The 21,202-nt window shown below is 41.8% G+C and overlaps 1 protein-coding gene across 5 annotated transcripts in view; it reads left to right on the top strand.

Moving 5' to 3' along the window:
- The window catches only part of TTC7A (tetratricopeptide repeat domain 7A), a 168,553-nt gene that overhangs the window by 125,861 nt on the left and 21,490 nt on the right, over nt 1–21,202 (top strand). For all 5 annotated transcript variants that reach the window (XM_038133631.1, XM_038133633.1, XM_038133634.1 and 2 more), the window contains one exon: nt 5,313–5,515. In XM_038133631.1, coding sequence (XP_037989559.1) covers nt 5,313–5,515 — 203 coding nt within the window. The remainder of the gene's footprint in view (nt 1–5,312; nt 5,516–21,202) is intronic.

The following is a 21,202-nucleotide window of genomic DNA, read 5'->3' as shown; positions in this document are numbered from 1 at the left end:
GATTCTTGCAGCCTTATGTTAGTACAGGGTGTTTGGGTTTGCCTCCTCCATTCCTGAGCCTTCTGGATGTTTCTCATTGCTGGAGCAGAACGTGAAACTTTGTGGACGGTAACTCTTCAGCGTGGACAATCTTCAAAGAGCACATACTTATTCTCAAAATCTGGGACATGCAAACTTTCACATGTGTCTTGAACACACACTTGTGATGGAAACAGGCAGCAGCTACCAATGCCTTTTGTTTAGCATTCTGTAGAAAATTTGCCAAGAGATGGAGAGAAACCTGCTGCACTGCAGAGAATGACTGAGGGTACCAAAAAGTAGCATTTCCTCAGCTGCTCAGTAAGTTTAGACAAGTGATAAAATGTACACAGTCATGAAGAAGGAGGCAGGACATTTCTTCATACCAGAGAAAGAAAATAGGAATTTTTACTTGACTGAGCTGTTAGTCATGTTTTGACTGCACCATTTAGATAGAAGGTAGCTTGTGGCACTTAAGTGCTGCTTCCAAAAACCTTCACTCTAATGCTGCATCTGTAAATAAAGAAGCTTGGTGGTCATTTCAGGCCCTGTGAGACCTGAAGCTTGGGAATTTGAAGCCAGTCCCTGGAATTCCGTTTGCAGGCAAAGAGAGGGTGTAAACCTGTTGCCTCATTCAAAAGAGCAAGTGGCTGAGCTCAGGTGTATGGGAGCAAGCAGCAGTTTCTGTACTTCATTTCTGTATCAAACGTTTGCATCAAATGAAATTATTGTAGTCAGGATATTCCTGGAGGAATCTTCTGTCTAATCTGCCACGAATTGTCAAGCTACTGCATGCAGGGTGGTGTCATAGCATGGAACAATGACTAAACCTCACCTGCCAGCAAGGAAAGGCAGTGGGGGAACCCTTTGTCATGGTAATAGCTCGGTAGTCACTGCTGATGGCAGAGCTGTCTCAGAGTGGGTCTTTCCAGCTGGCTAAGGGCTCCTGCAGTAACAAGCATTAATAACTCCTTAAGGCAGATGATGTGGAACAAAAATCACCTTCCAACGCCCTCACAGATGCTCTCACCTTGTTCAGTATGAAGGGCTGCTCTGCACTGTACCATCCTGCTGGGCATTTGGCTGTTACCCTGGCCATGTCACTATGCAGTAACATTTTTGGGGTGGATGAGAGTAGAGTGCTTTAGATGCATCAGGCACACACAACCAAGGGATGTGGAGCAGTCTAATTTGTGGGAGTTAAATGCTGCCTCTTGGATAACACCAAAAGTGATTCACAAGAAATTTTAACTCTTGCATTGTTCACATTGCAGAAAAACATTTCAAATCTGTTTGATTTCCTTAGGCTAGAATTAAAATTGTTGCTGCAGTGACAAGCACTATCACTCTTGACACAGCTTTGAAATGGGGAATAGAGTCAGTGATGAGTAGGTGATAGAGTAGGTGATGTTGAACAGCTCTGTTTCTCAGACAGCAGTGTAATGCAGACATGACTGGATTACACTGTTGTTACACCCCTGATGGACTCCCTAGCAGAACTCTGCTAATAATTTTATCTTTTATCTCTTATTAAAATGAAGGGGCTGACTGTAGGACACCCAGCTTTGCCAGTGTTCTGGGAATTGCTCTTGGTCTGTGCATTTGTTAGGGGTCTTTGGAGAGCAAGTAGATGATATACTTCTGGCAATTTTCACTTGATTAAGGATCTTCACTGTAGATGAGCTTAAATGCTAGCAGAAATAGCTGAAAGAACTAGGAGCTTGTAATAGAAGTTAATCATAATCTCAGTGCAGAGGCGTGCTGCTCTCAGGGACTGAGCCCAGCATTAAAACGGGTGCATCAGTCCAGTTGCAAGTCCAGACAGAAGAGGCCATAGCCACACGACAGGAGTAGTTGTTTGGAAGAGCAGCAGAATAGTTTGGACAGTATTGCAAGAGAGCACAAATGGGAAACAAGAAGTGTATCTGAGAAAGGAATGAATCGTGCTAGGCTGAACCTTGAAGTCAGCTGGATAGCTGTTTGTGGTCCCAGGGCAGGCACATGCTTCAAGAACTGAATGCAAGGAGAGATTCCACCTGTCTTGGCCCATCCATGCAGTGCACTGTCTCTTTCCTGTAGGTTAATAGTGCTGAAATATTCCCTAATGTCATTCACACTCAGAGTTTTGATCATTACTCCAGAGAGAATAATAGAGGAGTGGTACAGGCAGGATCATCATCTCTCTGCTCAGTAGCATTCAGAGAGCTTTTAGGTCAAAACAGAATGTAAATTTATTGAAGTTTTTATGGAGATGGTGTTAAGTGAGAGAGAGCAAGGAAGCTTGGTTTTATATTCAAAGCTCTGAAGAAAGTCAGTACCAGGAACAATCTAGTACAATAATGAGAGGTTCATGAATGGTTTCCCTGAAGCATTGACCCTTTCACAGGATAAGAATTACAGATACTAGATACCTGTGTCAGCAGGACAAGGTATTCTCTGCTTTGAAGTGGAACTGGATGCCAAGTCTCTATAACAGAACTTCCTCACAAAGGCTGCAAATTTGGTTAGATGTTTTTTACAGCAAAATTAGGTTATATAAGGAGATAGGCTGATTAATCCAATAGTCAGGAAGCTGCTAACCCAGGTAACATGAAATCAGGTGTTTCAGTACTTTCAGTACCACTGAGGGTTTTACCATGGTAAATTTAATAGGTCCTTGTTTTTTGAGTTTGATTTCTGCCTCTAGCTGTGTTTTTATTCCATGTTACATAAGCATATCTTGTTAATCTGTAAATAAAATGAGTGTGTAATAGAAGTGAAAAATGAGTTTACAGAAAACACATTTTAATGCAGACCTAAATGATGTCCTTTAATGTCTATTTTTAGCTGGGTAGCTAAAAATACTAGCATTCCTTTCCTTTTGTAACCAAAAGGCACCCTTCCCATTCTTTTTTATGCAAATTAGGACTCCCACACCATTAAATCATTTTTATTGACTATTGAGCCTGCAAAGAAATGGACTGAACTTTAATATGCTACATTACCATACCATAAAATACAATTTGTAGTTCTTATTTAGATTCTGTGTTGCTGTAGTTCCTCTAAATAATTGTTATTACTGAAGAAGATTTACAAGCACCATAGAAAGAATAAGTGCTCTCTATTTTGCTTGCATTGAAGCACTGGCCGTGCATGATTTCACATCTAAACCCACGTGCTCCCAGTTCTCTTCTGAAATGAAACAAGTCACATGATGCTCTTAGTTGCTGATAGAGCTTTAAGTATGGCAGTATCCAGAACTTCTGCTGACTTCAAACAGTGCCAGGATTTCCCCCCTTCTTTTGTGCTGCTAACTTTGTGCAAACTTTGGGGATGGAGTGTTCATCTTCAGGCTGTGAAGTGTCGCTTTGCACATCCCAGGCTCATTAATGCCACATGCATGGCGTCAGCTGCTATGCAGCACTTGGCAGGAAAACACTCTGTTCCTTGGAAGTGCAAGGAAAATACTGTCCTCCCACCAATTTTTGCATAAGGCTGTGCACATATTCAGCTTGACAAGGTACATGGCCTTGCCTTCTGTTATTATAGATAGCTGCAGCCTCTTGGAGCCAAGGGAAGGGATGCATGCAGAGATTTTATGATTAACCAGGAAGAAATGCGTATGAGTCATTCTGAAAGAGTATAACTCTTCTGAAGGAACTAATATTTTGCTCATGTTGACAGCCTTGGAGAATGACATTTATCTTGTACCACAACCTAGGGATGGCTGAGAAATATTCAAGCATTTTCTCAACAGTGTCTCAACCTTCTTCTAGAAAGGTCACCTCAGAAGTGGAAGGGTGTTCAGCCATGCTGTCATTTCACTACAAAATAATTTTTGGTGTGCCAGTAGAAATGCCATTTATGATCCCAGTCTCATAGGCCAAGGTGGAGCCTTCCCGTGGTCAGGCAGGGGACTGCCTTTGAGATGCCTCCCTGCTCACCTCTAGCAAGCTCCATGTCACCATGCCAAGTCCCCACAGTCATCTAGGTCTCCCAGTGTTTCAAAATTGCAGAGTTTCAAAGGAATATTCAAGAGGAATTTTCACTCCAATTTCCCCCCTTACAGAAGCTTCCTAAGAATATTCACTGCCTTAAAAAGTCAGGACATTTAAGATTGTGTCTAATTTCAGATTGTTATTCTAAATCTGTAGCATGAATTAGTAATTTTAAATTGGACTCTTAAACTGTCAATACTTACTGCATGACATCAGTTAAAAAAAAAATAAGAGACACTGAGTTTTTGCAGTGAGAGCATGTAAAACACAGGTTATGGACCAAAGAGCAATGCCTGCCTGTATGAAGAGAATTATTTTATCTACACACATCCTTACGTGTGTGAGTATGTGTATATATATAAAAAATTTCCGTTTTCAATTACATATGGCAGTGAAAACTTTTTGACCTTTTGATAGAATTAGAATATTTCAGTTGGAAGGGATCTATAACAATTATCCAGTCCAACACCACAATTATCTAGTCCAAATCCTGAAAAATGTTAAAGTTCAGCCATGAGATATGTTACGAAATTTATCATGAGACATTATTTTATTAACAAGTTGACATTCAAACATGTAAATATGCCTGTTACATATTTTTTTCTAAGCAAACCACTAAGATAGTTGCTGATAGTTCAAGAAAGTAAGTGAGCAGTCTCTTCCAAGAGCTGTATTTTGTTTTATGTAATGTATGAGGATGTAATGGGTGAATACACAATACAAATAAGTCTATATTATAAGAGCCTTTTGATTTTAACAGTCTCTGAAAAATTAAGAGACAGTTGTCTCATAAACTTGCCAAATAAGAAGAGAAAAACACTTTTAATCATATTTTATAATGGGAGAGTACTTTCCTGAGTTATCTAATGTCCAGCTCAGACATGTCCTATTACTGTGACATTTTCTAAGTTCTCAGTAGACAGTGATGGCTTACTCTGTTCTTTTTTCTCCCTCAGATTAGTTGGAAGTACCTGTGATGACTCCAAGTAGCCTTGCTTCCTTAGGGCTCAATTCAGCACTATTTACCTTCCCAGTGGAGGAATCCTTAAGGCCTTTGTCAGGACACCACCCAAAGGTGTCCATGAACATCTGTATAGATCCCTTAACATTAGGAAAAGATACATTCAGTGAATTCAGTTATGATAATAAGCACTAACCATAGTACTAAGCATTGTGCAGGATCATGGCCTCATGTTTTAATATGCTTAAGTCAGATGATATATAATTAATATGAAGAAAGGTCTCTGCTTCATTTCATCTAATGGCAGAGTGTTCTTTGCTTTATTTTTATGGCTTGGTGTTTTGTTTTTCCTTCAGCTGAACTTTTCCTGGAACAGCAGCATCTCAAAGAAGCAGGCTTTTGTACCCAGGAGGCAGCTAGTCTTTTCCCCACATCTCATGCTGTACTGTACATGCGTGGGAGGCTTGCAGAGATGAAAGGCAATTTGGAGGAGGCTAAGCAATTGTATGATGAAGCGCTCACCGTGAATCCAGCTGGAGTGGAAATTATGCACAGCCTGGTGAGTTTGCAGGGGCTCAGCTCCATTATAGTATTTATGTTCCTGATTAACTCTAATAAGAGGGGAGAGGGCTCATGCTTGCTCTGGATGCCATTGTCTTTCTAATCCTGAGAGCAAGTGACCACTCCAAGAATAAATTGGGTATTTTGAACCTCTGTTTTAAGACTGGATTGAATTTTTTTTAACTAATTAGGACTTGCGTCAAAAGTAAATATTATAATTGACAAAAGCTGATACTTTTGGGAGTCAGCTCACTACTTTGTCTTTGCTGCTTTTCCTACTAACTGCTATGTATTTTAAATAAGTAGTGCACTGATGTTTGAAAGATCAGAACTAAATCACTAAAGATAGATAGATAGAGATGGGGTTTGGAAAACTTGGGCTGGTTTCTTGTGTCTGCTAAAATCAAGATAAACGGTGAGTTTACAATAAAATGAATCTGTTACTGTTATAAGCTGCAGCTTAGTTCCAGCCTTGTGTAGGAGCAGGGACTCCACACTTGTGGGTTTTTTTTGGTAACACTCCTACCCAGCAAGTATTCTTTTTCTGTGGCACCAAGCCCAAAACTGTTTTCCAGACACTGGGCCTAGAGCTTAATAACAATAATAATTATACAGGGAGCTTTGTGGAAGACCAAAAGCCAGTTTTTGTGTGAAATCAGAGCAGTTAATCATATTTCATCAATGCTGTGTCTTGTTAACTGTACCCCTTACCAGGTCTGTCAGTAATTTTAGAAGTTTGTCTTGACTAACTTAATTTTTACAGGAATTCTATATCCATGTGACTGCTTAGTGTCTTTGCTAGCATATTTGTATCTCCTGGCATATATTTGGTCCTGATGAGGTTTGCTGGCACCTCCAAAACTGAAGGGTTATCAGTGTACAAGAAATCAAATGTTAAGTGAACTTACAATTAGCAAAATTAGTAGAACCTACAAGCAAAGGGCAAGATATTTGATAATAATAAATGTTCAGTACAAAAATAGCAAATGAATAGCTGGTGCATGTCAGGAGAACGTTACAAGACTGCTGTACACATGTCAGGCTTATATGGGGCAATAATATTACATTGTTGTTGTGATACAACCTTCACAAATTCACTCAGTAAAAACCAAGCTAGATGGAGTGATGTTCTTTGCTCTGTCATAATTTAAGAGAAGTTGCTGATACCAGAGAAGCCATCAAAATAGATGCCAACATGATACTAATAGCTCTCATTTTTGTCTTATTTTATGGAAATAACCACATTGTGAGTCTTCACATTTCAGTTGCTTGCAATTTTCTGAAACTATAGTAACTTGGAATAAAAGTTTCCAAGGTGCACATCTCAGATGTTCAGGCCCAGTTTACTTCAGAAAATGTCATTCCAACATGGCTTTGCTGTTTCTGAAAAGGAGGCTAAAGAAGAGACCTTAAAAGCTTCTTCAGTATGTTCTTTATGGTGCCTTGTTATCTCCAGGTTTTGTCAGGAACGGGTAACATATGAATGTGCTCTTTACCATAATCTTTCCTAGGTAATCCAAGTTGTAACCTTTAAAAACACATATATGTTTAGTAGATAAGTATTTCTGAAAGTTTTAAGGAGTCTGTGAATGCTTATTCCCCTCAAACTCCAGCAATTTTCAAGAAGGGCAAGAGAATGACTCTTGTAACTACAGGCCTGTCAGTCTCACTTCAGTGACTGGTAAAATGATAGACATTGTTCCAGGAGGTGTTGAAAAACACCTGAAAGACAGTGCCATCATTGGTCACAGCCAGCATGGGTTCATGAGGGCGCTTGTCCCGGGGCCATCCTGGGTGTACGTGCAGCATGGGGCACGAGAGGCTGGAAAGCTGCTTCACGGAAAGGGAGCTGGGGCTCCTGGTCAGTGACAAGGTGAACATGAGTCAGCAGGGCCCTGGCAGCCAGGAGGGCCAACCCTGTCCTGGGGGGCATCAGGCACAGCATGGCCAGCTGGCCAAGGTGGGGGATTGTCCTGCTCTGCTCTGCACTGGGGCAGCCTCACCTCCAGTGCTGGGGGCAGTTTGGGGTGCCACAGTGTAAAAAGGATATTAAACTATTAGAGAGTGTCCAAAGGACGGCAGCCAAAATATTGAAGGGTCTTGAAGGGAAGCCATATGAGGAGCAGCTGAGGTCACTTGGTCTGTTCAGCTTGGAGAAGAGGAGACTGGGGACAGACCTCATTGCATTTAGAGGGGAAGAAGAGGAACAGGCACTGATCTCTCTCTGTGGTGACCAGTGACAGAACCTGAGTGAATGGCCTGAATTTGTGTCAGGGAGGGTTAGGTTGGATATAAGGTAAAGATTCTTCACCCAGAGGATGGTTGGGCACTGGATTGTCATCCCAGAGAAGTGGTCACAGCACTGAGCCTGCCAGAGTTCACGAAGCAGCTGGACAATGCTCTGAGACACATGGTGTGACTCTTGGGGCTCTCTTGTGTGAGACCAAGAGACGGTCTTGGTGATTCTTGTGGGTCCCTTCCAGTTCAGAGTATTCTGTGACGAAGTTTTAGTCAAGGGATGGATGTAAAATTCAGAAGAGCTGAAAAAGACAGTAAGATGAGAAATTTGGGGGCAGAGACTCAGTCTGTAAGCAAATAGGGAAGAAGAAAGAAACTGAAAAAGTGAGAGAAATACAGATAGATAGAAAACAGAGTAATATAGATGACACAAGATAAGACTGAATAGATAAGAAGAGAGATGGATAAAGGGGTGGGTGTGCTGGAAAGAGTGAATTAAAGGGGTCGATCTTAGGAGAATCAAAAAGGAGCAGGAACCTGTAAGAGTACTTCCTTTCCATGTCTTTCAGTCTCCTTAAGATTCTTAATCTTCCCATCCTGGTACCAGTAAATATCAGTGAAAATCACTTGCTCAAGATGTACCTCACCTCCTTTAACTTGGCCCTGCTGGCAGACTGTGGTTCACACCTGTTAGCTAAGATAGCAGAGGTCTGGTCTATCCCTGCTGATATGAATCATGGCAGTAGTTTTATGGTGCCACATAAAGGAATGCCATTATGTGTTTTTCCAAAAGCTAGGAAATTGCACATAACAAGTTAGAAGCATCTGATGAGCAGTATAGAAAAGTCTGTAAAGAAATTAATCATTCTGCCTTCAGAATAGAGCTGGAATAATGTGCAGTAAACAAGGCTTTTAGGGCTATACATCAAATAAAAAGGGCGAAAATAAAATATTGAATGGCTGCTAGCTAAGTGATTTTGTCCTGTGTACTGAATGAGACACTGTCCCCATGGAGAACTTAAGACTGGGTTTATGCAATTGAGGATGTAATGTGACAAGTGGTAAATTCTGAATCTCCTCGAGGCCATCAGAAGAAAACTGAATGTCGTTCTGAAATGTATGTATTAGCCAAGTACTAGCTGTACTTTTATTAAAAATACAAGTTCTTGAGCACAGTATGTTCAGTCCCCTACCAGAGAGAAATATATGTCTTGGATTATGCAAGAGGGCAAACTAGATTATGAGCTAGTTCCAAGTTTGAAATGATGCAAGACATGTACACAGGCAGATGTAATTGAGTTCACATGTTTCTTTGCTGGTCCCCCCGGTTTGAATACATTGTTTTCCCACTCTAGTAGTATTGTTGTGGATATGTAATAATTTAGAGAAAGAGGATCTGCTTGTGAGAATTACTGTTTGCTTGGTACAATTGCCATCTAGCTGACCTAGTCCACTTTAAGGGAGAACTCTGCTGTAGACAGTGCCGAGCCTCCCTGGTGTATCAGCATCAATTAGCAAAGTAGTCATGTCTCTTCCCTTGGGCTCTTGGAACTGGGTTGTCAAAGCTATATTTGGAAAATTCCAACCTGAAGAGTGTTGCTGGCTTTAAATGAAGGGCACAGATCTAGCAATGAATGAGTCCATTGGGTGTCAGTAACTTCACCTTTACCCAGGGTGGAGTCACCACCATAATACCCACAAGCTGTTTCTCTGTGCAGCTGAAAATGGCTGTGTTTTGCTGTGACTGTAGGGTGTTTACAATAGCAGTCAAATCAGCGTGCTTTCCAATAAAGCACGCTGCAGCATGGCAGAGCAGCACCATACAGCAGCACTGCAGTGCCAAGAGTGTCCCAGGGGTAGGTGCCATGCTCTGCTTCATCCCAGGGGCCTTTGGCACTTCATGTCCAATGCTGTGATTGGGAAACCACAGGCACTTTGAAAATACCACACACAGCAGCTGTGCTGCTTCCTGTAACACATGCAGTTTCTGAGTGATGTCACAGGATCCTTAAGCCTGTATCAAGAATCCACCATTGGCCTTTACAGAGTAAGTACTACTGGCTAATACCTAATCTAAGGAAGTATATTTGCTGAGGAATTTTGTTTTCATTTGAAAAAGATACATATAATCAGCCCCCTTTTTCGGGGCTGTTAGAAGCGTAATCCTGGTGAGGTGAGCGGCTACTCCTTTGGTTAGATAGCTGTTTGCTGCCAGAAACATTTAGCTTGGGTTGGCCCCTAAAAATTGTACATCCTGTGGGACATAGTTTCTTTAATAAATACAACTTGCTAGGGTTCTTTCTGCACATTGCTCCTGATGCTGTCTCAAAAATTTCTGTCATCCCTTCCTTTACTAGAACAGCTCTGTTTCCTTCTTCCCTTTCACAGGCTCCTTCTGGGGCCTACTTGCAAGGATCAGAGAGCATTTCTCCCTCCTGGGGACTGATGGAGTTTCTACTGAGCAGGTATCTTTTGCTGCTCTGGAAACAAGGACTTAGTCCCTATCTCCTTCTCTTACACTGTGACCTGTGACAGCACATTTCTACAACCAAATAACTATGGCTTTCTTCAGTATTTACCAAATTTGGTTATATAACATCATGCAATACACAGCTTTAGGATGGTGATAACAAAACTGACATATGCCCAACCAAGTCAGAAAATATAAGCTGGGGCAGATGACACCTCCTTTTGAAGCAATACACAAATCCACCTACCTGTATGTAACTAGAGAAAGACACTGAAATTTGTTAGTTCCCAGCCACCGTGCATTCAGTACCATTCTCACTTTTGATTCAGAGGAGGAGAAAATCAATGCCAGCATGTTGGATTTGAGTCCAAAAGCTCTATATGTGATATTGCAAACTAAACTAAGCACGTACTGAGATATTTGGAGGGCTCCTGCCCAGCGTGCATCTCACATAGCACTTTGTCAAGTCACAGCAATTCTCAATGTGTTTTAGTTCAGGGAAGAGAAAGAATTGTCAATTTAAAAGGGAAGGAAATGGGCACCCTCATCTCCATCACTGTGCCAGATTTAATGAAAACAATAAAAAATACCATCAAAACAAAGCAAAAAAATTGCTTGACTCATACTTGGATATTACTGAGTGCAGTGGAAAGCTGTAATGATTTCTTGTTTCTCTTGAAGGTTGGGGCAAGGGCAATAAGGTTGGTATCAGAATGCAGTGTAGCTGTCTGCACTACCTCATCCCTCTCCTTGATAGCAAAACAGAGTTGCTATATATTGAGCTTTGTTCATAATGTGTCCCTGTTCATAATATGGTCTGTTGTGATCACATGAATGGGTGGAAAACACGATCTTGTGAACACATTGGATTTGCTCCATAACAAAATCAAAGAGAATACACAGCTAACAGAGGTTGTGCTAATCATGAGAGTTGTTCCTTTGGCTGTCATCTGCACCACGAAACATAAGATTGGCAGCCATGTAGAAAGGGTTCACAGTCACAGAGTACTCTCCAACTGAAGTTGGAAAATCAAACTGGATTTAAGTCACCTAAGCTGGGCCGACAAATTGACTGTAGGCTGTTTGATGACCATTGTTTTCCAAGATTAGTGTAGATTGTCGTCTTTCCGCAGGAAGATTTGGTTATTGTCTGGAAGAAGTTCTTTGTGGTAAATGCAGTTGGGGACATATTACCCACATACCAGAATCACAGAATGGTTGAGGTTGGAAGGGATCTTGGGAGATGTTGTAGCCCAACTCCACCTCCCTCCTTAACAGGTTCAGCTAGAGCAGGGTACCAGAACCATGTCCAGCTGGGCAAGTTGCTCCAAGGATGGAGCAACCTCTGTGCGATCTCTTCCAGTGTTTGATCACCCTTACAGTAAACAAACCTTTGAGTAATGTTTAAATGGAATTTCTCGTGTTTCTGTTTGTGCCCTTTCAGTCACAGGATATCCCTGAGAAGTTCTAAGAGGTTTCACTTCTTTGCACCTTACCATCAGATATTTAACTGTACTGATAATATTTAACTGTACTGATAATATTTAACTGTACTGATAAGGTTTCCCCTCTCTTCTACAAGGCTGAGCAGTCCCAGCTCTCAGCTTCTCCTTGTATGACAGATGCTCCAGTCCCTTGCTGATCTCGATGCCCCTTTGCCTGGACTCTGTCCAGTATGTCCACGTCTTGTACTGGAGAGCCCAAAACTGGCCACAGTACTCTGGGTGTGGCCTCACCAGTGCTGAGTGGAGGTGCAGGATGAACTTCAACCTTTTGGCTTCCTAATGCAGCCCAGGATACTGTGAGCTGCCTTTGCTGCGAGGGCACATTGGTGGCCCATGGCCAGCTGCTTGTTCACCAAGTCCTTTTCTGCAAAGCTGTGTTTCATCCAGCCATCACCCCCCCTCCCCAAAGTGAATCTGAAGCTATTACCAGGAATTTTTACTGCAAGTAGATACTAAACCCAACACTGGCATGACTGTATCAGGTCAGGCGAGAGGTTCAACTACTCCTTCTCACCAGCAGCAGCAAAGAAGTGCCTAGAAAAGAATGAGGCCAGGGCATGCATACATGATACTTCTAAGGTTAGGACTTAGCTTGGGGACATCCTAAAGTAGAGGTGGATTGTACTTGCACTGTGATTCCCAGTGGATTTTTCCTTCATGAGCTTGTCTTGAGCCTGTGTTAGAGCTTTCATCATCCACAATACCCTTTGGCAAGGAGACCCACAGGTCGCTTTTCTGCCATACAAAGAACTGCCAAATTCTCTATGTTCTTGATGCATCTCTTCTTAGCTGCACTGATGCACCTTATTCTCACTTTGGAAGACATACCTTACTGCTGATTCTTATTCAACCCCTTCCCATTACTGATTTAGCAGGTATCTGTCAGTGAACCAGTTCCATTCCTTTCATTATTGCTGTTACCTCTCTTTGAACTTCTTACTCTTCTTTTTAAGATGAGCAGACTAGAGCAAATAATGGATTTACAGAAAAATAGCTTAGCTTCAAAGGCAGTGCTTTAGATTCAGTGTTTTAAAAAACCCTCCCCACCACTTAGTCTTTTACTCACATAATTATATCTATACCCGTTTTCATAGAAATACTAGAAATAGTGTTCTGTTTCAGCTGGTTTGTATTAACCTGATTTTTTATCAAAGCTCTGCTTCTATCTCCTCATGCCTGTAGGGGCTGGATTTTATTTTCTGAATGGTCAGCATCTCTGATAAATGTGTGGTTATAAATAATAGCAGTAAGCAGTATAACACCTGTCTCAGGTCCTTGCAGAGATGTTGGCATCCCAATCTGTGAGTACAACGCAGCCAGCAAGTGTGCACTTCTAGTCTTTGCTAGATAGATATATATACACACTTCATTTTGCTTGCCAGAGACATCCTTTTAGCTGGCAGAACACAAATCTTGCTCTGCTGGTAATGCTAGAAGCTGAAGAGCTTGATTGAGAACAGATTTTTTTATAGATTATGTTCCTTTTGCATTGCTCTTGATTAGATTTGAGTGTTTAAGAACTATATGATGCTTTATTTAAATCTTCTGCTCTTAATTGTTCAGTGGGGTGCAGGGGCTGAATAAAAAGACTTTGCAAAGTCCTGGACTGTTTAATTTGGCCTTCATTGTGTACTTAGGATGCAATTTCATGTTCTTTTTAGTAGAAGAGTCAACCTATTGTCTCCAGACTCCCATTCAGTAGCATCAGGGTAATTTGAAGACTACAGTCTCTGCTGATTAGTACATGGAAATGAATTATTTCTGTTCATTTATTTCGTTTTACCTCACAGTATGGTGCATGCATCTTTGTTTTCAAAGGCATCCATTCACGTAATAAAACATGGCTTGATTGCTTAATATTTTCAAGGATGACATGTGTTGCTTCCTTGGGGATTTGTTTCATGCTGCCATGCAGTAATGGTATAAATCACAGGGCACATTCTCTGCATGGGTAAATTATCATGGCTCCATCATACCAAGGTCTGTATTTCTTGTAAGGTAGCTAGGATGCTAATTAAAACCATTTTTACCTTGAATACTGAAATTAGAATGCATTCTATGTTTAAATGTGAGAACAAAAGAGCTTAGTTTTCACCTTAATGGAGTTACTTATCTTCCAAGGAGCTGCTTTGTGTCTGTAGTTTACCCAATTTGTTGCCTATTTTGTAGATAGGTATGCTGGGGTCTGTTTCCATTTTCTAGTGACATTTTTTGCTCAGTTTTTTATATTTGTGTACAGAGAATTGAACATGACAATTAAAATGCATGCCCCAGTCGCTAAGACAACTGTGCATTTGTCCTAAGTGTAATTAGGTGGATAATTGTGTCTGGAGAGACACAGCGAATGACCTGGTTTTGTCTGTTCTGGAGAGACTTCTTCCCGCTGCTCCCCTTGCTCCTGCTTAGACAAAGGTAGTAAGCAGAGTTAAGGACTGGGCAATTTTGAGGAATTGGACTTGTATTACTTTTGTGATACTGAGAAATAGCTTTCATTATCACAGCTATTACTTAAGAGGAATCTTTGAGAAATTGCTGTCATAAGAACTTGAATTGCAGGAGGTAATGCCTGCAGAATAAATTTTTAACTATTCTTTAACATACAAAAAACCACTGAAGATTTACTCGTAATACTTTCTAAGCGTCTGGTGGTTTTTTTTTTCCTTAATACACATATACTTTATGTTCATTACTTTAAATATTTTTGTATGATGTCAGATGTAAAATGTAAAACAGAATGTAACACCTGCTTCAAGAGACAGTTATTTTAAGGTTTGAAGGTATGTATTGACTACAGTTTTCGATTACATTCTGTCTGTGTGATCCTAGGTTGGTGTGGCTTATGAGTTCTAGCAAAAATGCATAGAAACAGAAATATACCAACCAATACTGCATGTTACTTCTCTGCTCCCTAGAGGATATCCTCCAGGCCTGAGGAGCCACGAGCAGCCTGTGCTGCTGGGACTGGGCGGGGGGGTTGCTGCTGCAGAGGGCATCTCTTGGTGTCTCAGAGAGACACAGAGCACCCAAAGCAACTGTAGGAGGGCAAGCGAGCTCCAGGTTTCTCTTCCCAAACTAAGCGCCGTTTCCTGGTGTTTATCAAAGCTCTTCAGGCTGGGGCTTTGCTACTGTTGTGCAACAGGGTGTGCCTTTCTCTTCCAGAGAGCAAAGAGCTGCAACTCTGTCATTTTCCATTGAAGGCAATTCAGTGGAGAGGCTGGAGAGGAGGTGGAGCCCTGGCTCTCACCATCGCTGGCACGGCCAGCCCTGCTGCACTTTCAGCTCCGATTATGTGTCACACTTTACTCTAAACCCCTGTAAAACAGGGATGAAGCTACTAATCTACTTCATCTGGGGTTTGTGGAGCTTAATTAATATCTGCACATACTTTCAGATGACAGACACACTGTAAGCGCAAAATCTTATTTATTCTAATTATATGTCTAGAAGCCTTTATTCATGTGGGATTTTGGACCACAAATTATTTTAGACAAAGTACTGCAACTGCTCAGCACAAATGATGTGCTTTAACAGCTTTGAGTACCCTAATGTCCCTAAATGTAAAGTAGTGGTGAAAACATCAATGTGGTGGGAGTGGGATTTAGGAGGCAGATTTGCAAACCCTCTCTTTCTCTCGCAAGGGTTTGTTTTCATTAGAGGAATCTGCTGTGCCTGTGTGTGGTGCCTTGCTCTCAACTGTATGGATACATTGTTACAGCAGTGCTGGGAAGGACGGAGTAAAACAGAAGCAAATGTGACTCTGAGGACTTTCTAGCACAGCCCTCTCCTCTTCCTGGGGATAAGATATGACAACGCCTGCAAAAAATAGCTTTTTGCAGGGGGAGGGAGGGTGCTTCCTTTCTCTGGCAGCGAATGTATCCTCCTGCTCTGCAAATTCAAGCAGACCATCCTTGTACCACTACAGGTCTGCAGTTTTTCCCTGGTGAGAAAGGGTTTGGATTTTTAAGGGAGAGATGACAGACCTAAAGGTAGAAGCAGCATTAGAATAACAGTCATTACAAGCAATTCCAAAAATGGAGCAACCTTGAATGAAGTGCCTCTTTTTTTAACTTTTCCTTCCTTAAGTAAGTAATAGTGACAGTCAACAGGAGATTTGAGCCACCCAGAGGAAGACCAGTGACGTCTTCTGCCCTGCAGCTCTGAGAGCTACAGACACTGGAACTCTCTTAGGTCTACCTAATATGGAGTGCACAAGAAAACACTGCAAGGGTGAATTTGCTAAGTCCTAATATCCAGCAGGATATTTTTGGGCTACTCTGATAGTACAGAACATTTAAACATTTCAGCCCACCCCATACGTTTTCCCTTGATGTGGGTAAGTCCCTATATGCCATGAACAATTTTTCTCACTACTTTTTTTTTTCTGTTCAATGCACTGCATTTCTCCAGTACATTTAGAGAACAGGCAGATGGTGATATATAGGTGCATAAGAGAGAAGGGGAGGGGAAAGAATTGGAAGGAACAGAAGAGACAGAAAAAAGCACAGATTGCTGCTTACTTTAAAAATACCAGGATAAAGCATTGACCATTCAGAGACAGTTTAAATCACTTTTTTTCTTCTTCCATTAGCTGTTCATGAAAAAGGATGTTTCTTCCTTTTTCATCTCTCTCCACCTTGTAGATCTCTGCAGGACATGAACCCAGCCTTGGTTTGCCCCAGATGGCTTTTTTCAATGCTGTTCATTTGCTATTTTATCAAAGAAAGGTAAAATTCACTAAGAATCTGAAGTGAACTTAGGTCGGAAGCTTGTTCCAGTGGTGTTAAGGGAGTATCTGAAAGCAACAGAACAGACAATCCAAGACCAGGAAATTAGGAGGAAGTCTTTAGCCCTTTGGAAAACTCCTGAGTCAGGAACTTACTATACGTTTCCTGTTTGCTCTTTGCAACATGTAAAATTGTGCAATTTTTATGGGTTTTTTAACATTTTTTTCCTCTTGCTTCTTTCCTCTTATCCTTCCTATAAGGATATCCTTCTTTTCCTCTTGCTTCTTTCCTCTTATCCTTCCTATAAGGATATCCTTCTATAAAGCTCTAGTCTATCAATGAGCTGCTGTTTAATACTGCTAATGTGACTTTTGCCTATGTTTTCCCCAAGGTAGTCGAAAGAATCCCTGGCTAGTAAAAGATGGAGTGCAGGGGGGAAGCCACAGGGAAATGAAAGGCCTGTGATCATCAGGGATGGGCAAGAGAGGGCTTGACTCGTCAAGATAGTAGAACAAAGGCTGGGAAGGGATACATCTGCTCTCTGCAGATCCATGTGGGAACAAAGAGGGAATGCTGTGGGGAGAGGAAAGCTGCATCAGAGGAGGCAGCTTTGTCTGCTCTAAGTTGCTGCTGCAGATTAAAGAGGGTTCCCAGTCACCAGTGCAGAGAGGTTCTGAAGCAGCCTTCTAGGTCATGATGTGGGAAGAATGATCTCACCCCTCTGATACTGGAACTTGATCAAGTTACGAAGGAGAGACTGGATCATCCCAAAAGTAGGGCTTTACCAAACCCAAATTAGTGGTTGCCTATTCAGGCTGCCCAGCCCAGCCCACCAGTGACTGAATTAATAATGTACCTGTGACCTGAAATGCAGAATATCCAGCTAAAAGTGTTTTACAGGCCTAGCTGGTGTCCTGTCTTCCTGTTTTCATTTTCTGCTGAAGAACTTATATTCCCAGAAGCATTTTGTAATTATTTTGCTGTTTATTATTTTTTAAATTAGAGGTGGAATTTGAATGTTAATAGGGCTTCCCTGGGATGCAGCCCTGACTTCCATTTTTTATATATATTTTTAATGAGTTGTCAAGTGTCTAGTGTGTTGTGAAGTGGAATGATGGATGTAGCTGGACTCAGGAGAGTTGCATGGAAATTCTCTTAAATAGCATTGTGGTAGCTAAGCTCTATTGACAATAACATCAAGTCGGGTTTAATAGTGTAGCTCTTTATTGAATGAATCCACCCTGTAGGAAACAGTATGACCTTGCTGTGTGTGCTCAAGACAAAAAAAAAATCAATGTTAATCCGTTGGGAGGAAAAGTACAACATTAATGGAACAGTTGAGTGAGTCTAATGAGAATTAGATGGCAAGAATGGTAATTTGGAAAGAGATACTCGTATGAGCTGTCTGAAGGTATAACGTGGTAGTTTCCATGTATCACCAAATGCCACGTATTCTTAGATGTGTGTCTGCCAGATGTAATTTAATGGATTTGCACCTCTCCACTATGGCTTCCTGACAGAACAACAGGGGATTCTCAAGCTAATCACCTTTCAGTGGGGAGATTTATGACCAGTTAGCCGATCCTTTCTTCCATCTGGAAGGGCAAGGACTGGAGACAGTCATTGGGCACAGCATACCAACTGGGATCTTCTTAATCAGAAACACGCTGGGGCATCTCTACCTTGTGGTTAATCTCTGGAGTCTTGCAGTTCGCTGGCGTTGCCAAATACAACATTTGCCTAAGTCAGTCCTCATTACTAGTAATGGATGAGATAGGTAATGCTTCATTCAATAGCCATTGGCTGTGTAAGGAATAAACTTAACAGTAGACTTTTGTACTTCTTTGCTTCTGAGAGTCTGAAGTGCTGATTTTGATTTATGTGGGGGAAAATTCATATTGCCTAGTTCTCAGCCTTTGGCTCAGATAGATGAGTTGGTCACTCTTTCTACCTGTTGTCCAGAGAGAGGGATTCTCCAGCATTGGGGCAGAGCCCCTTATGTTAGGCTGCTGGTCTGCATTGCCTTGTTGAAATCTCCCTCTGTTCTTCCCCTGAAGGTTCAGAGAGACTGTGCAATTAAAGAGGGTGCCTATGTTTGTGTATATCACATACCTCTTTAAATTATATGAGCAGTTGAGTATCTCCTAGTGCATGGCCTAAGGCAGGAAATGAGGTAAAATACATTGACTTGTTTCAGAGAAATTACTGCTTTGATGTTTTCATAATTAGCCCAGTTCTCCCTTTGCTTGTGTTCACCTGTTCAGCATTTGAGTAAAAAGGGCAGATTCATAAAAACATCAGTTTTCAGTTGCTTTGCTTACCAGGCTGCAGCTGCTTTCCAAGATTGTCACCAGCATAAGAGACTGCAAATAAAAATCAACTGGAACACAAATGGCAGCATCTCAGTACTGCCAAGCTGTACAGTGGAGATTATTTGTTTATGCTTTTATTTGCCAGCATTGACTAAACAAAGATAAGAATGTAAATGCTGTAGCAGAACTTCCCAGACAAGATTCCAGGGGTGATAGGAGCTAGCACTTAGCGTTACAATAATAGATACCAAAGTGGAGAGACATCACTGCCCTGTTGCTCCTCTTTCATCCTAAGGGCAGAGCAATAAAAGAGTCAGGTCCGTGGAGCTCTCTGTGAGGTTTGCTGCTTTATGCAGAAACATTCATCTTACAGGTTTTGATTCGTTAGGTTTGCACTATTTGAGCTTTGCTCCGATCCCTCAAAGTCTAAACTGTGGTTAATATGACTCTGAAGGAGAGCCTTATTTTGAGAGCCTTAGTAAGATTTACAGTGAACCAGGCGAGTTCCACATAAACTCTGAACTGAGTGGGGAACAGACCCCCAACTCAGCTGATTTTGAATGTCAGTGTGCATGGTACAAGGCTAATTGAGATACACAGAAACTGCCATGTGCCTTTTTTAATTGCATTTAGACAAGATGTACAGTATTTGAGTCAGCTCGGCAGTGTTCCAGCTGATGAAAGTGTTGCTGATACCGGACACCAGTGATGATATATTAAGTGCTCTTAATATCTTAGCACACATGTCATGAGGCACGTTAGAATCACAGAAGAATTCAGGTGAGAAAGGACCTTTGCTATGGAGGTCATCTGGTCCCACCTCCTGCTCACAGTGGGGTCAGCTTCAAATATCTGTATTTGATATAGGTAGCTCAGGGCTGCGTCTGGCTGAGCCTTGAGTATTTTCAAGGATGGCTACTCCACCACTGGTCTGGGCACAAGTTCTGGTGCTGCATATTCCTTGAGAAGAATTTTTTCTTAATAGCTGCTCAACCAGAATTTTCCTTCCCATAACCTTAATCTGTTGCAACTGAGCACCTCTCAGAAAAGTGTGATCCTGTATTGCTTTCAGTCACCCATTAGATTGCTGAAGGTGGCATTTGAATCTCTCCTTAGCCTGGAGAGAAAAGGCTGAATAAATGTTCCTCTCCCAAATTCTTCATAATGTCATGGCTCTCCAGCCATCTCAGTTGCCCTTCACCCATCCTTCTCCAGTTTGTCATCATCTTTTCATCACTGGGGAACCCAAAATTAGTGAGAGCACTCCAGATGTGAGCCAAATAGAAAGAAAGGCTTACTTTCAGTCTGCTGTGGTGCATTACCTAATTCAGCAACAGTAAGCCATTAGCCTTGGGCACTGCATGGGTGCTGTGCTGGCTCATGCTCACTTGTCTGCCAGCATCCCCAAGTCCTTTTTAGCAGAGCTACTTCTCCCCAGGTGGTGTCCAGCCTGTACAATTGCATGAGGTTATGACATCCTGTGTGCAAAACATCACTGTTCAGCAAATGCAGTTCCTCCTGAAGCTGCAGGGAGACTGGGGCATGGAAATGACAAGCAAGACCTGTGTTTTTAAGGGCCAGAGACGAATCACACATAATGACCACTTACAGCAAGTAAAACCTTTACACTCAGAATAAGTAGAAAATTAAGTTTGTTCAATGCTTAAATAAGATATAGAGCTGCCATCTCTGAGTTATGCTGAGATTTTGGTATCACGACTGAATTTCTCAGTAACTCACAGTGCACTTCCTACCAGAAGCCACACAGTGCTTAGGTTTGGCTTTTTTTTTACAAGTTAGGCCTTTTGGGAATTCACCAGTTATTGTAAAGCTGTTGGACAAAGACACCTTTGGTGGGAGGCTCCGTGATGTGATTTTATGCTTTTGTTGTTTGTTCATAAACAGGTGCAATGCTGGAATGGTTCTGTCATCCTCTGTGGCCTACAGCAGGGCCATAACTTATGTGGTGTCATTGTGTGTGTGTCTGTGTACACACATGTATTTGTGTGCATCACAGCTACATTAAACATATCAGCTGGTATTAGCAGGCTCAGATTTGGTTATGAAGCTGTAAATGGAGGGAGCATCTCCTGCATCACCTGAAAACACTTGAGTGTCTGGGGTCTGGTGCTTTGAAAAGGGGACAGGACCCCAAGGCTGTTTGGGAAGTGGGCTGTGCCCCTGGATAGTGCAAAGAAAGAAAGTATGAGCCAGATTCCAAAGAAGACTTTCCTTGCAGAACTAGCCAGTTGAGGGCAGGAGGGAGGAGTCTCATTTGTTGAAAGACTGAAGCTTTGTTTGTAAGCAGTTAGTGATCTTGAAGTGAGTGGAGTTGGAGGCTGAGTGAGGACAGTGCTGGGTACCTGAAATGGAGTGTGGTGAGTTGACCATAGCCACCCCTTGAGCCCCTACACTACCAAAACCTCACTATGTAAC

The sequence above is a fragment of the Motacilla alba genome, chromosome 3 (genome assembly GCF_015832195.1).
Source record: "Motacilla alba alba isolate MOTALB_02 chromosome 3, Motacilla_alba_V1.0_pri, whole genome shotgun sequence".
NCBI lineage: Eukaryota > Metazoa > Chordata > Aves > Passeriformes > Motacillidae > Motacilla > Motacilla alba.
Note: the sequence above shows the minus strand (reverse complement) of the source record. Positions and strands in the feature narration are given on the sequence as shown.